The sequence below is a fragment of the Acanthopagrus latus genome, chromosome 23 (genome assembly GCF_904848185.1).
Source record: "Acanthopagrus latus isolate v.2019 chromosome 23, fAcaLat1.1, whole genome shotgun sequence".
Lineage (NCBI taxonomy): Eukaryota > Metazoa > Chordata > Actinopteri > Spariformes > Sparidae > Acanthopagrus > Acanthopagrus latus.
Window position 1 is genome coordinate 12,828,886 of NC_051061.1, and position 15,886 is coordinate 12,844,771.

Here is a 15,886-nt window from a genome sequence, read left to right on the forward strand (position 1 = left end):
GAGCGGGGTGTGTGTGAGAGCGCAAAGCAGTCCAGACAGAGAAAACACACGCTCTTCAACAGAGGTGGGTCACGGAGAGGGTGGAGAGGGACAGAACCTGGACCAACAAAAATTGAAAAAAACTATCAATTGTCAAAAAACAGTCCATCAAAAAAACATGCTTGCAGCCAAAGGAAACATCTTCAATTTGCACATTCGGAACCACTTGTGGACTCAGGATAGAAAGGGCACCAGCTGCATGCGGTGTGGCATCAGCATGCAGAAAGTCGTGCTATATTTGTACTGAAGAGACAGCACTTTGTTTTGTTCACTGGGAGGACATCCTAGAAGGCACTTCATCATGTTTTATCAAACATAGAGGCACCCAAGATGGTATTTTCACAGCGTTTTGCTCAAACACAGGGCACCAAGTGGGGGAAATCACCCACCCTGATCATCCACCAGTGGAGCTAATGGTCCAAAACCCAGAATATTTGATTTATTTTACATTGCAAAGATGAAACCAGCACACGTTTGGCATTTGTCTTTAATAGTTTATGAAATAAATCAAAAACATAGCTTTGGCTCGGTCTCAAACTTGGCAGAACTAGAAGGCTTTGGTAGGGTCAGGTCCCAGTTTTAGGCCAAGGTCGATCTAATATCCCGCTGAGTGAAACTTGTTCCCCCTCAGGTCAGGGGAACAGAACACACTTACGGGCTGCAGGAGGTGGGCAGGCCATGTTGTCCTGAATTTGCCAAATTTGCCAATGTCAACTGTTTAACAAAATACTCTTCTAAATCTAACTCCAAAATCTCCTTGAATTTAACAAGAACATTTCAAACATTAGAAACAAGCTCAGACACAAGCTCTACATTTGATATAAAAGCTCCGACAGTGGTATCCACAATAAAACTTCATTCGTGCCACATGAATTACCCTTGTACAGAACTTTTTTGAGTTTTTCTAGGCATCTACTACACCATCCATATGGTGCTCCTTAACATCCTGCAGGGCCCTCAGGTCCTTCCCCATCATACAGGCCCTCGCTACCTACGAGAGCCTCCTCAGGCATGAAGTAAACATCCACAGTCTACCACGTTCCTGAGAGCCACAATCCTCTGTAGGCATCTGCAGTGCAGGTGAACCAGGTGACCCTTCTGAAAAGAGACTTAAAAATATGGACAGGGAAGATATTCAGCCTGGATACCACTAAGAAGTGTGTACTATTAAAGTGTGATTTGTTCCTACGCTCCATGAACACTCTAGGACGCTCCTCTCTCAGCCACTTGACAGCGTGTGGGCTGTGGGGGAAAAGACAGCAGCTGCAAATCTACTTCAAAGACAAAAACACAAATCCTGAACGTAGCAGGAAGGCTGCTGGCGCTGTCCTGCGGCCGGCAGATGAATGGCTCGGAGAGCTCGAAGCCCGGTGCGTCGTGTGCGTCTCTCCTCGCCTGAGTCGGTCTGCAGTGTGCCACAACCCCGCGGACCACACACTCGCACGCCGACGTGCCAAGTTTAAATGGCTGGGTTTCACAGTGTGTCAATAAAGCGGTCTGTAGCCAAACTCGCAGTGAAGCCGGTGTCTATGGCATACATGCTGTGATCCCCGCTACACGAGCATCACTCACTGTAGCTCACTACAAAACAACCTGCTCTACAGCCAAGCAGAGGAAAGCAGAGATACCATATGTGTACATTTGATGGACTGTCAGAGTCGGTCGTGCACAACGAGAATGTGTTACAGTAGCTGCGCTCAGTCTGCTCAGTGAGACAGGCCACAGTGTAGCAGGGCTTTGTGGGCTCTTGTCAGCCCATTGTCCATTGAGCGACTGTTGTGGTAGAAGGCATTGTATTGTTGGCTGTCATGCGTGTCAGATGGATTGGCACGGACCCGTTTTCTCTAAGACTCGTACAGTAAAGCCAACTGTGGTTACAGAGAAGTAACTGAGATGAGAAAGAACAGTAAACAGCTTCCTCAGTCCAAAACCCAAAGACTTGAAAAGAATGAAGAGCAGTAAATCTTTACATTTAAAAAGCCAGAATAAACCGATTTTTGACAGTTTTTCTTGAAAAATGACTGCAGGGATTATTAATTTACTCTTGATCCATATATTTGTTGATCCACTGATAGTTGCTGCTCTAATAATTGATCAGAAGAAAAAATGAAATCCTAGAATTGTCTCTTTATATGGATCCCCACCAAAAGTTAATGGGGTTTTTGTGTAGTCCTGCTGATAAACCAACCAACAAACACGAACAAAAACATAACCTCCTAATAACTGACAATGACCAATGTTGTTACAGTTAATGTTGGGGGTGATGTGAATTGGTGTACAAAATTTCATGGCAATCAATCCAATAGTTTGGGGGATCATTTCACTCAAACCCACAGACGACAGCCTCATGACAGTCTTTAGTATTCCTCCTATGTGGACCATGAACACCTGTACACGAAATAGTCACAATCCATCTGACAGTTGTTGAGATAAATCAGTCTGGACAGAGTGGTGGACCAACAAACCAACATCACCATTCACAAACCGCAGCACTGGCATTTGTGAGGCAACACAGGCGAGTCCCCTTTTTTTTCTCAACACAAAATTCCAGCTGGTGAGACTAATAAAAAAAAAAAAAATCCACAGAAAGGGAGATGGAAAAGAAATGAAAACTGACTCCCAATCAGAAGTGTGACCTGGTTTTATGGATGGTTATGGATGGCCGGAGACCGCTCGCTGTTCAGAGAGTTAATTATGACGGAACAGAAGGAGTTTCATTGGGAGAAACCGCTGTAATACACTGGAGGATTGGTTCAGTAAGAATATTGAGACCGCCACCACTCTTCCTCGCTGTCTTTCACTGGCAGCGCTCCATATTTCTTTGGACACTTTCCAACTTTGCAGTTCATCCCGCCCTATTCCCTACACACACACACAAACAATCTGTCACACACACACACATACACACACACACCCCCTGTCTCGCTCTGCCGTTCCCTGTCAGACATCGCACCATAACTGCTACTACGACTGCGTATCGCTCTTCGTGGTTGCACGTTCTTTCCATCCCCGCGCCTTCCTCCCTGTCTGCTCTCCATCTGACACCTCCGTATCTCACTCTGTCCGCCACTTTCTGTCCTCCCTCTCACTTGCCTGGTGTTTGGCAATGTGTGTGCTACCCATTGTGAGAAATGAGCGTCAGATATTGAAGTTTGTCAGCCCGCCTGCCACCTTAAGACAGATCCACGCCTGTAATCCGCCCCAGCAGTTGCTCATCATCTGTGTTGTTGGTGCCACCCCTGAAGCACCCAAGTCTGCAGTGAGCTCACGTGTGGGTGCTAAATTGCTCTAATAAAAAACAGCAATTCGTGGATAATGTTCCCGACTAAACAACAAAACAAAACAGAGACCAGGAGCTCTGCAGACTTCTTTCTCCTGCCACATCCAGGACTTTATTTATTCCAGATGACACGGCAGACGCCGGCATAAATCACACACACACCTCTCATTCTAGGTCGTGATCCATCCATCCATCCATCCATCCATCCATCCATCCATCCATCCATCCATCCATCTTCACTGCAAACTGTGCCAAAAGGGAAAAAGGAGACTATCAATTTGTGTGTCGGCGTGCAGCCATGAATATATGAGTGTGGGCATCTGTGTGCCTGTGTGTGCTTTATGCTCCCGGCTGTTGTCAGCTATCCCTGGTTGGCATCACAGCACCATATGTCTGTCTGTAGGGCTGCGCTGACATGTGCCACCGCTGGAGGCCAGGCCGGCCGCACGCAGCACAAAGACAGCTTTATGCCTGCATGACATACATTGCAATGTTCCAGCAAATAGTCACATCCTGCAGCGCCGCACGCAGCGAGCACGTGGGACTGAACAGAGCTGACTTACAGAGGTGAGACAGCATGAGCGATGGTTTCTCACCGGTAGGTTTAAATCTTAACAAACAACGGTGTGATTTTGTTTAGTTAATGATGACAGGCAAAGCCGAGTGGTTGACCCCGCTACTAGAGTCAGAAGGTGACACATGGCTAGCTCGTCAGTATTATTATATATTACTGAACAGGCCCATTGGTGACAGGCCGGAACCAAATTTCTTGTTGTTGTCAATCAAGCGTCCACGGAGACACCTAAAATGACCACGGAGAGCCCACAAATGATGCAAACTAACCAAATAAAACCGAAACAACCACAAAGAGATGCAAAGTGGCCACCAAGAAATGCAGAGATGCCAAACAACCGTAGAAAGGCGCATTACAACCGCGAACAGATGCAAAACTCACATAAAAGAGACAATAAAAAAAAAACACATAGGGACACAATTTGACAACCAAGAGATGCAAAGGGATGCCAAAAAAATGAAGAAGCCGTGCAAAACCACTGTCAAGAGATGTGTAACAACCACAGAGGGAAGAATGAGCACTAAAGAGACACAAAGCAACCACAGGGGGAAGCAAAGTGACCACATAATGAGGCAAAGTTATCACAAAGAAACGCAAAGAGACGCACAACCATACAGATATGGGAGACAGCCGCAAAATGAAGCAAAATGACAACCTTGAGAAGCAAAGATGTACCACAAAGATTCAGCCTGAGGGATGAGGGACGTTTCACATGCCTGTGTCTCGTTGTCTCGTAATCTATCCTTGACTGGAGGCTATCAGCATATAGCAGCGATTCATTGATAAAAATTCCATTCATTTAAACGCCGATAAACAAGGCAGCTATAGTTTGGTGTTGTCAAGAACCAGGTCTTCACATATTTTCAGTCAAACACATGTTTATTTTACTTTTTTTTTTCTCTTTTATTCATTTTTTTCCCAATCTGCCACCTGTCCCTAAGTCTGGCCCCCAGTCGAAAGTTTCTACAGCCGCCCCTGTGGACCTGTGCGGAGTGGATGTAGACCACAGGCTGGTGTTGGAGTGACGCATCGCATTCTGCAAACAAACTCAGCTTTAGTCACGAGTCAATAAATGAACCCGTGTCTCTCTCATAGCTCACGGCTGACAGTGAGAGGACCTGTTGGGCCACAATGACACCAGCCCCACAGCTGACTGAAGGCGTGGATAAACACAAGTCTACCAGCAACACTAATGATGCATTCAAGCCCCATTGAGTGTCAGTCCTGGCAATGAATGTAGGTCATTATCGCTACCTTAACTGGTCTGGGGGTTGTGATCAATTAGGAGGTAACTTCATGTCAGTCATGTGGAGGAGAACATGCTGATGTGGGGAAGATGACTGTGAACAGCTGAGATCAGTACTGGTGCATGTGCCTGACAAAATTAAGTCCGTGTCAAGTCTAACATTGGTGATATGATGGGCCAAAATCACTGGCCAGGCCATATTATTATTATTATTATCAGCCTATTATCACAAGAGGCACATGTCTCCTGACTGTCAGTATTAAAAACAGCCACAGTTGTGGTCTGTATTGCATTGAATGAATCATACCTTGGTTGTCCTCGTCCATGGTTGCGCCCTATTAAAATAATAACAAATCAAGATCTCCCACTAAAAAAGATGGTGACAGAAACTTCCGTTGTGCGAAAAAACAAAACAAAAAAACGTCTAATTTACAGCAAATGCCCGTCCTTATTTCCAGGACGCATTTGGTGCACAGGTTGTCTCGCGGGCAGCGTCTTCTTCTGGGGAAATGTTTGTGTCCATTTACGCCTCACAGGCTCCGCGAGGCGACCCGTCCCTCCGGTTCCGGTGAGCGGTGTGTCTGCGCGGCTGCAGCGGTGTCTCCTCGCCCACACTGGCCGAGCCGTGTTGTCGTTATCCCTCCACATACGCCTTCACTCCACTAGAGTCGGGAGAGTAGTTGACATGGCGGCGTCAAGCTCGCCGACACGCAGCCGGAGGCGCAGCGGAAGCGTTGGTTGCACCGCCTTCAAAATAAAAGCGTCGCAGGCGTGACGCGTGAGAGTTTGTTTATTTTGGAGGCAAAAACCGGAAGCGCGTGTTGTATTCGGTGTCGACGGACAGCGGTGGTTAATCCCATCCCAGCTCCTCTACACAGCCCGTGCTGCGCGTCAGCATTCGTCGCTGATCAGCGCTCACGTGACTCCAGGCAATAGTGACATGACACCCAGCAGGATGATGCACCGATAGTGTTTTTATTGATTACACTGTAAGTGATCACGGCAATTTGATTTAACAAACACTGGAATAGATCCGAAAAACAAATAATTGTTAAGACAATTATATTATGATTACACTAATCATCATAATTTGGATACTTGTTGATAAGTGGATGAGTTTTTGTGTGTCAGTAAATGAAGCTTCTGCCTCATTTCACTATTAATTTCAGTAACTAGTATTTAAAGGGGCACTGTGTAGTTTTGGAGAAGAAATTCTAACTCAGAATTTTAATGTTTACAATATTAAAGAGATAACAATACAAACACAGAAACAGTTCTCAGTGGAAGATAAGGTCCCCAGAACACCGTGTGAATTGAAGCTAGAAGGGTGGCAGGGTCCGCCGCATATAAACAAAGTAAAACTTTTTACTATCAGCCTTATTTGAATACTAAGTGGATGAGTTATGTTGTGTCACTAAATGATGACTACATGTAAAAGTCACATTTTTGCATTAATCATGGCCATTAGGCTGGCCTCTCCAGGTTTGATCTCATATTACTCCAGCTTTGTGGTGAGTATTACACAGTATTACGCAGACAACACATTTTCAAGGGAGGTTTATGAGTCTTCTATGATAAATGTCCAGAAATTATTCAGTAAATTAGTGTAAAAGAGCAATGCAGCTGCTCAAAATGCTCCAAAACAGCATGTTAAGTAGTTACAACTCCAATATAAAAGGGGATTTCATGTCAGACGACGAGGACTTGTGAACGAGACTCTTACATAAGCAAGGAGAGCTATCAGGTTAGGAAATTGTGGGATGGGATGGGCACACTGACACACACACACACGCACGGTGAGAGCTTTGCAGAGCTTGTTTCTACAACACACATGGTTTCGATTATAGCATTCCTGCCTCCGCAGAGAAGGAGGGGGTCTCACTTCCTGTGCACATTACTCCAATGGTCAAGCATGAACAGATGTTTTAATGTATTCAGTCATATGTTTATTCATAGGTGTCCCTTTTGGACAAATGTTTCATTCTCAATCCTCTGTTTGAGAAAACAAAGTGACAGTCTCCAGACATAACAAAAAACTGTTCTCCCGACGCTGATTCTTAGAGTGGTGCAATTAAGATGAGAACTTAATAAGGTGTTTGTTTTGTTCAAGTAAAACATAAACAAATCATTCAGCTCTGTTTTCATTTATGATCAGATTGGTTTACCTGATAACTGCCACCGTAAACGCTTGTAAAACCACATAACGTCATCATTCACAATGTGAATATAGTTACTGTCTACCAGATAGAAATAGAAATGAAATGTCTTCATCTGAAGGGCCAAAGGATAACGCAATCCACTAAAACCCCCTCGATCCGGCACAATCCAGTCTGGTGCTGGATGACAAGAGTGAAAGAAACTAAAGACCTAGACTGAGATTCGGAATTTGCACCTGGATAAACTTTTCCTAAGGTGGTGGATAAGTCTGCATATATTAGAAATCCAGGACTGACTTGATATTTGGCTACACGCATCCAGACGGTGTTTGTTTTCACTGCATTCTGGCATGAAGCGTCGGTTGTGAAGACCTAACCATGTGTCTTTAAAGGAATTCCTGGTGATGTGCACCACTTAGTTATGTGGAGAAAAAAAAACAAAGGACAAAGTGTATTTCCTGGTAAGTTCAGGGAAATAAGGAGTGTTTAAAGGGACAGTTCCCCAAAAAATAAAAAATTCAGTCACAAACTTCTCACCCCATTGATTAGTTTGCTGTGAATCTCCAGAAATCTTCCGTGGACAATTCAGCTTCACCGGACTTTACATCAGAGTGAGGGTTTAGTAGACGATTACTTAAATTTCATTTTTTTTGTGTATGTGAACTGTTTCTTTAGGGGAAAATCTAGGTGAAACCCCCTCTGTTTAGTTCATCCTTCCTTCAGTTACGCTAGATATGAGGTTTTACATATTAGGTGGACTGATGCAAAGTAGTTAACATACAGAGCAAGCCCTGCTTTGAATATTCTCTGCGCTACAAGTGCAAAAATAGGTCATATGCATAATGTTTGGTGATAGCTTTGGGAATTATGGTTATACAAATGCAGTGATAATGTCCATTTATGTCAGTGCGGGACCTGGTCAAGCATAGCACCCTCAGTAAAAGCGAGAGTAAGTTTCATTATAAGCAATTAGATTCCTAAGTCTGTATCTCACACAAACACGCTCAGCACGCTCTATTCCACATAAATGTCACGCTAATGTGTTTATGAGTCATAAGAGAAACCTCTCAGTGTGGCCCAGATATCCTCGGTGACAAGAGCGAATGTGCAGCGCGCAGAAGCTTTAAAATCCACTAAATTATCAATTTGGTTCAGTCGCTTTTCGAGCAGACTGAAATTGACCCCTTCCCAAACCAGACCACAAAGCAAAGGGCTTCCAAAGTCACCTCAAAGTCTGCGGCTTGAAGTGAACATGTGTGGGGTTTTTCAGGGCCGCCTGACCCACACCCCCAGGGGAACGCACGTCTGGCAGATTAGGCCGACCATCATGGTAAACGTCTGCGGCGCTCCTGACCGACTTCACGTGACCTGATTGGGCACTCATACCACTTCATATGCTCCAGTCGCCACGGCGATGCCCGGAGGGCGATCACCTCCTCCCTTTAAAACTGTTGACCCCCACCCACACACAATTATATACCGACATATAAGCAACCCCCACTTTTCTCTACCTCCACCTCCCCAAAAATCACTCCAACAAAAATATAATGAAGTGGAATTGCATTCCATAGCATAGACCTCCCGGAGGTATCTCAATCCTGCTTTTATTCTGTGGATATAAATGGATTTGAGGAGCCTGAGAAGAGCAAATATGTGTTAGAACTCTATGTATTATAGAAGTTGGTCAAGGTTAATAAGGTGAGGCACTGAACCAACGAAACAATTTTAGCCTGATGTTGTGAGCGATTGTGCTGATTTAGAGGTTTATACTGACATTGTAACTGTTGGATGGTTCTGATGTTTGAACAGACATTCATGGTGACCAGAGGATGAATCATTGGACTATGGTGATTGTTTGGCTCTCCCTCTATGAGGTAACAAGACAGCATTTTTACTTGTCCTGTGCAATATTTCAACATCTACTGGACAGATTAGAGCAAACTTTGGTATGAACATTCATGGTTTCCAGATGATGTATCCCAACTAGGGTGGTCATTTCACTTTTGCTGTACTTCCACTAATCGGTCTGCATTTTAGTCATCCTGTGGAATATTTCAACATGTACATAATGGATTGGCTCAAACTCCAGTGGAAACATCCATGGTTTCCAGATGATATACCCTAATGACTCGGAACAGCTGTCCAATACAAATGAGGAAATGTGGAAACGTTACACATTACATCTTTAAGTTGAGGTAGAGACAATTAAGTGGATTTTGCTTCTGAAATACTTTGATTTAATCCTTTCTGACCCATTTTCTGGGGGATACTACGCTCATTATGAGGAGACATTGTACTCCCCTGATACTTGGGAGTTCCCCCATCCATCTTCCTCTTTATGTTTATACCCCAAATCATTGTGGCGACTGTCCTAAACCAGGGGATGTGACCGGGTCTCGCACCTCCTTCCTGTTGTGGAAGGTGAGGGGGTTAATCTTTGGGTGATGGCGTGCGTGTGACAGAGGTCACAGGAAGCACAGGGCAGCAGGATTTCCTCCTTCCCCTCACGTTGGTTTAATATCCAGCTCTTCATCTCGACTTCATCACCACTTCTTTCCTGCCACCATCTGATCGAATGGTAGAGTTGAGTGGATTTTTACTGAAACCAAGGACACTTATGAGTAGAGCCTTTATTTGGATCTCTGTCCAAAGGGCACAAAGGCAGCAGTGTACACCTGAGAACTTGTGCCCCAACATTTACAGAACAATCCTCCGCGACCCGCTGTGGTTACATAACAAGCTGTGAAGGTTATTCCTCCAAAGAATTTCACCTTTGGTTCACTCACACTTTACAAAAGGCTTTACAAGCCCTAGACTCACTAATGAAATAAAAGAACACCAGAAACACAAGTTACTCCAGATGTTGCTTTAGTGATTATCAGCAGAGAGATTATGTGACGTGGATACTTCAGTACAGCTGGATCAAACAGCAACATGAGATAAAAGCATGAAGCTTCGATCGCTGATCTATGATCTTTTAATACCTCTGTACTGTATAAAAATAAGCTGTTTGGTCAAACTCAGACGACATTTTACACAGAAAACATGTAACATGAAATTTAATATTGTAATTAAACATACAATATGTAACTTCTGCCACTAGGGGGACTTCACTCCTGTTTATCAACCTGACTGCAGCGGTGATCCGCAAAGCTGACCTCCATTTTCAGGTGTTTTTGTTTGGTTTTGCTGACTACTGCCTGGAGGAGCTGGAGGAGGAAATTAACTTTATTCAGAGATCAGGAAATGTTTTGAAGGTTTATTCAATGTAGTCTTGTTTGCTTATTAATTGCGCTGTTACCTTGAGTTAACTGATACATAACAAAGATTGAGCCACTTTCAGACATTGTAAAGAAGAATTAACACATATTATATGTTTGATGTATTGATGCTGCTGGAAAGAAGATGATTCAAAATAAAGAGTAATATCTGCAGTTTCTCTACAAGATGCATTACAAATAAGTCAAATCCAACAATTATGTTTCGCGCTGTGCGTTATATATAACAGCGCATTCCTTAAAAAGGAAAGTTGACATTTTGAAAACAGAGAAAATGTCACTCTAACACCTCCTAAAGCAGGTGCATGTTTGATGCTCTTTTGCTTGTATGACCTATTTCATTCCCCCAATATGACTGGAGAAAAATGCAACACACACGCACACAAATCTCCCTCCTCTCCACATCTCGTTGCCTCCTCCTCTTCTCCTCCCCCACTCTCTCCCTCTCACTCACTCACACTCCTTTGATTCAGTTTTTGAGGTCAGCTCGGAGCTCATCTCGGCACCTGGTCTCATCCTTTTTAGCGCTTTGCATACGCCTCTCGCTCCCACTCGGCCGCATTCAAATCGAAGGCGTAACACCGGTCTGTTTGAATAACCACAAAGAGGACGTTATACATGGCAACGCTCCACCACAACCTCCAGTCTGAGGGTGAGAGGGATCAGCATAAATCACAGTCAAAAGACTAATGCATCCCAGCTCAAATCATGTGGATTAATTTCTGATTACATTTAGCATTAGTTGTCCCTTTTCTTGCGCGGGGTCGTGGTGTATTAATGTCTGGCAGTCGGGTTGATCTTCATCACATTTTTTTTACACGAATAAACAATTTGTGATTCGACACAAAAAGAGTCAAATACGTGAAGTTTAACTCTTCTTCTTTATTCCAGTATCTTCGCTGACCTTTTCGCGTGTCTGGCGCAGGTGACGCTTCCGAACGAGACGTGACATTTAGTCGCACCAGCTCTGTGAATCAGACCTTATTTCCTGCGATTTCCAAATGAAGTGTAACAGAGACGTGATCTAAAGGTTCAAATATGTGGTGTGGATAATCGCATCGTGATTGGTTCAGCTTTTACAGGGAAAATAAAACTGTCTGATTGTGAATTTAAAAAAAAAACAAACAAAAAAAACAAGAATAAGACTGCCAAAACAAATGAAATAATGGATTTGTTGAGTTAAGGAAACTTTCAAGGAAAATGTTTGCCTCTTAAAGTTCAGTTCAGTCAGTTTCTGACTGAAACTAAAGTGTTACTCTGTCTCTTTATATTCTTTATGTGTTTGTATTGTACAACAAAAACTGCAGCCTGATGCCATGACTTGTCTGTTGAGCAGCCGTCAAACTCATTCACTCAGAGACGAGTTTGAGAGAAATAGTGAAGTAAACGGTATTAGACCAAGCTAGGCTAGCTGTTGACAGTCTTCATGGGAAGTCAAGCTAACTACTGGTCGTTTTAGCTAACTTCCTGTATGTTTTTGCAGTTAGCAATCCCCCTCCCTCTTCTCTACATCCCCATATTAACATGCAAATACTGCCTGTTCACACTCCCAAGCAGACAGGTCCGCCCCTTCATGGAGTTCTCTGTCCTGATTGGATAAAGTGGACAGGGATACCAGAACATTTAGATACATGGGTTACTGAACAAACACTATATCACAGTTGGAATATAGAGCTATTTAACACTAACTGTAACAAGAAAAATACTACTAACTGCAGTTTTAAGGCAGAAAAAGCAGAAGCTGAATATTAACAACATTGTTGAAATATACAGTTGCAGGGCACTGATTAGCTCAGTTGGTTGAGCAGGCGTCCAATGTACAGAGGCTTTGTCCTCGGGGCAGCAGCCCAGGGGCCCTTTGCTGCGTGTCACTCTCCCTCTCTCTCATCCTGTTTCCTGTCATCTCTCAAGCTGTTCTGTCAATAAAGCCATACAAAGGCCAACAAAATACTTAAAAATAAATGGAAAGTTGCAATAAGGAACATACAATTTATCTGGTGGTTTTGGCAGAAGCACACTTTGATTTTTTTTTCCAGTGACTGGGCTGCAAGGCTGAAATACAACTGGTTATCTGGTTTGTGATCAAACCTGGATAAAGGCAACACTGCTCCACTTAAGATTTACACATTGAATAAAGAAAATCCAAGGACACCAGCTCTCGAGACCCCTTGCAGATACATTGTTTGCAGGTTATGAATAATGTGTAAAGAAGTGGGTTGAACATTAAACGTACTGCATTGCAGCTTTAATTGAATCCCTGCCATTTCCATTTGCGGCATTATCACTCTTTCACACTCAGTCAAATAAAACACATGTGAGCTGCTGCAGATGCCAAAGGCTAAAACTCAATAATCTTTTATTCCACAACCGCCTTTTTATTTTTTCTGAGGGTACAAATGGTGGTTGGCAAAAACAGAGGAAAGATAACCCGACTTATCCATCATCTATAGATCTCTCTCTCTCCCTCCCTCTCTCTCTCTGCCAGTCCTCTATGATAACCCTATTAAAATATTTTCCTCTGGCAAATCCCTGAGAAATAAATCCTCTTTTTTCCAGAAAGGGGTGGGGGGTGCAGGCAGGAAAGGTTTGTCTGTCACATGGAGAAACACAGTTGCCTTGGCAACCGCTGATGGTTTTTACACTGCAGCCTGGCATCTGAGCGACTGGTTAGAATAAGTTTGCTGGGGACATTTTGCGCTGAGCGAAGGTTTCAGCAGTTTGAAAATGATGCTTTAGAGGAAGTGCACGGTCAAAGGGAAGTGCCAAATGGGTTCTTCTGGTTAAGATCAGTTCTGTCTCTTTGGACACAGATATGAGATTTTAATTGATTGATGCTGATCGGAGAAAAAACAGAGCAAGTTGGCATTTCCTCTCCAGAAGCAGACTTTCTGTTGACACAGTGACACAGTTTGCAAAAAGCCTTAAAAAATAAATAGCAGACTTATCCACACAGCAATACAAAAAGACATAGCTCTTGTGATATTACAGCATCATTAGCTGTCTGATTCTCCCCCGCATCAGCCAGCATCCTCTTCACAGAGGCTGACAGCTCAGGATGTGTGTTTTCAACATACAGAGGAAGTGTATCCAGTACTGTGATAGGCTGCTTCCCCCCTGTGGACACACCTGGTACTACAGGAGGAGGTAGTCCTGAAGGATCTGAGTTGATTAATCTCAAATTCCGTCAGGCATGTCCATCTGCACCTGTGCAATGCTCTTACAGATGACTTTATATGTTCATAGCAGTCTGTATATGTGTCCAGGAAGGTGACATGAGAAGGTCAATGAAGGCAGTTACAGACATACACTATATTACCAAAAGTATTCGCTCACCCATTCAAATGATCAGAATCAGGTGTTCTAATCACTTGGCCTGGCCCCAGGTGTATAAATTCAAGCACTCAGGCATGCAGACTGTGAAACAAGACATTTGTGAAAGAATGGGCCGCTCTCAGGAGCTCAGTGAATTCCAGCGTGGAACTGTCATAGGATGCCACTTGTGCAACAAATCCAGTCGTGAAATTTCCTCGCTCCTAAATATTCCACAGTCAACTGTCAGCTCTATTATAACAAAATGGAAGCGTTTGGGAACAACAGCAACTCAGCCACGAAGTGGTAGGCCACGTAAAGTGACGGAGAGGGGTCAGCGGATGCTGAAGCGCATAGTGCAAAGAGGTCGCCGACTTTCTGCACAGTCAATTGCTAGAGAGCTACAAACTTCATGTGACCTTCAGATTAGCCCAAGTACAGTACGCAGAGAGCTTCATGGAATGGGTTTCCATGGCCGAGCAGCTGCAGCCAAGCCACACATCACCAAGTGCAATGCAAGGCGTCGGATGCAATGGTGTAAAGCACGCCGTCACTGGCCTCTAGAGCAGTGGAGACGCGTTCTCTGGAGTGATGAATCACGCTTTTCCATCTGGCAATCTGATGGACGAGTCTGGGTTTGGAGGTTGCCAGGAGAACGGTACATTTCAGATTGCATTGTGCCAACTGTGAAATTTGGTGGAGGAGGAATTATGGTATGGGGTTGTTTTTCAGGAGCTGGGCTTGGCCCCTTAGTTCCAGTGAAAGGAACATTGAATGCTTCAGGATACCAAAACATTGTGGACAATTCCATGCTCCCAACCTTGTGGGAACAGTTTGGAGCGGGCCCCTTCCTCTTCCAACATGACTGTGCACCAGTGCACAAAGCAAGGTCCATAAAGACGTGGATGACAGAGTCTGGTGTGGATGAACTTGACTGGCCTGCACAGAGTCCTGACCTGAACCCGATAGAACACCTTTGGGATGAATTAGAGCGGAGACTGAGAGCCAGGCCTTCTCGACCAACATCAGTGTGTGACCTCACCAATGCGCTTTTGGAAGAATGGTCAAAAATTCCTATAAACACTCTCCTCAACCTTGTGGACAGTCTTCCCAGAAGAGTTGAAGCTGTAATAGCTGCAAAAGGTGGACCGACATCATATTGAATTCTATGAGTTAGGAATGGGATGGCACTTCAGTTCATAGAATGAGTAAAGGCAGGTGAGCGAATACTTTTGGTAATATAGTGTATAAGACACCGTTTTCCAAGAGGGCCTTAAATCGAAGCTTGGAAGTTGGACCCTTTGGAGAGAAACTAAATATGTGTGCTCCAGTGTAACATGGATGATGATCTTAAATGTGTAATGACTTGTTTCTGTCATCTGTTTTAGATGTAATGAGTCTCGGGGGCCTGTTATTCTTCTTACACAGGACAGGAAGGCTCTGCAGCGGGTGATTAACACCACCCAGAACATTATTGGTACCCATTTCCAGAGCATCAGTGTTGAGGTCATAGGATGGCCAAACCCCAGCAACGTCTGTTCAACCTGCTGCCGTCTGACATGAGATACGGAGGTATCCACTGCCGTACCACCACACTACGGAGCAGCTTCTTCCTGAACTTATCCTCCACACTCCAGCTGAAATAAAAAGTGTTTTTTTGTTTGTTTGTTTTTTGTCAATCAAGAGACTGCACAAGATATCAGCAGAGTATATTTATGTGCCTGATATGAAGATAAATTAAAAACAAAAAAAGAAATGTCTGGAGTAAAAATATGGTGAGTTAGTAAAAGGGATTAGAAAGGAATATACAATCAGAGAGAGTTGCATTTATTTTGGAAACTTGCTTCTTGTTTCTCTGTCTGGTGTCACAGTTGACACCAGACAGTTGCTGAGCCACACAGTTGGCCCTAGTATAAATTATAATTGAAGGGAGGAGCTTTAGCCACATTTACCAGCTTCTATGTTGATCAACTGAGAAAAACGTGTTAAAATATATTCTTTAAA

The 15,886-nt window shown here is 43.9% G+C and overlaps 1 protein-coding gene and 1 long non-coding RNA gene across 3 annotated transcripts in view; both read right to left on the minus strand.

The window, feature by feature from the left end:
• The window catches only part of LOC119014609 (cytohesin-3), a 38,256-nt gene extending 32,272 nt beyond the window's left edge, over nucleotides 1-5,984 (minus strand). The window contains exons 1-2 of the mRNA XM_037089946.1: nucleotides 5,573-5,984; nucleotides 5,447-5,474 (exon numbers count right to left, since the gene is read on the minus strand). Of these exons, the coding sequence (XP_036945841.1) occupies nucleotides 5,447-5,465 (19 nt within the window). The 5' untranslated portion in view covers nucleotides 5,466-5,474; nucleotides 5,573-5,984. The remainder of the gene's footprint in view (nucleotides 1-5,446; nucleotides 5,475-5,572) is intronic.
• A 4,158-nt stretch (nucleotides 5,985-10,142) lies between these two features.
• On the minus strand, nucleotides 10,143-11,927 carry LOC119014233. Of its 2 annotated transcripts, none has more exons than XR_005072904.1 (2): nucleotides 11,478-11,927; nucleotides 10,143-11,159 (listed from the first exon to the last, which is right to left on the minus strand). It is a non-coding gene; the product is annotated as an uncharacterized LOC119014233 (long non-coding RNA). The 2 variants fall into 2 exon arrangements; XR_005072903.1 differs by having other exon boundaries at nucleotides 11,304-11,927.
• Between the last annotated feature and the right edge of the window lie 3,959 nt (nucleotides 11,928-15,886).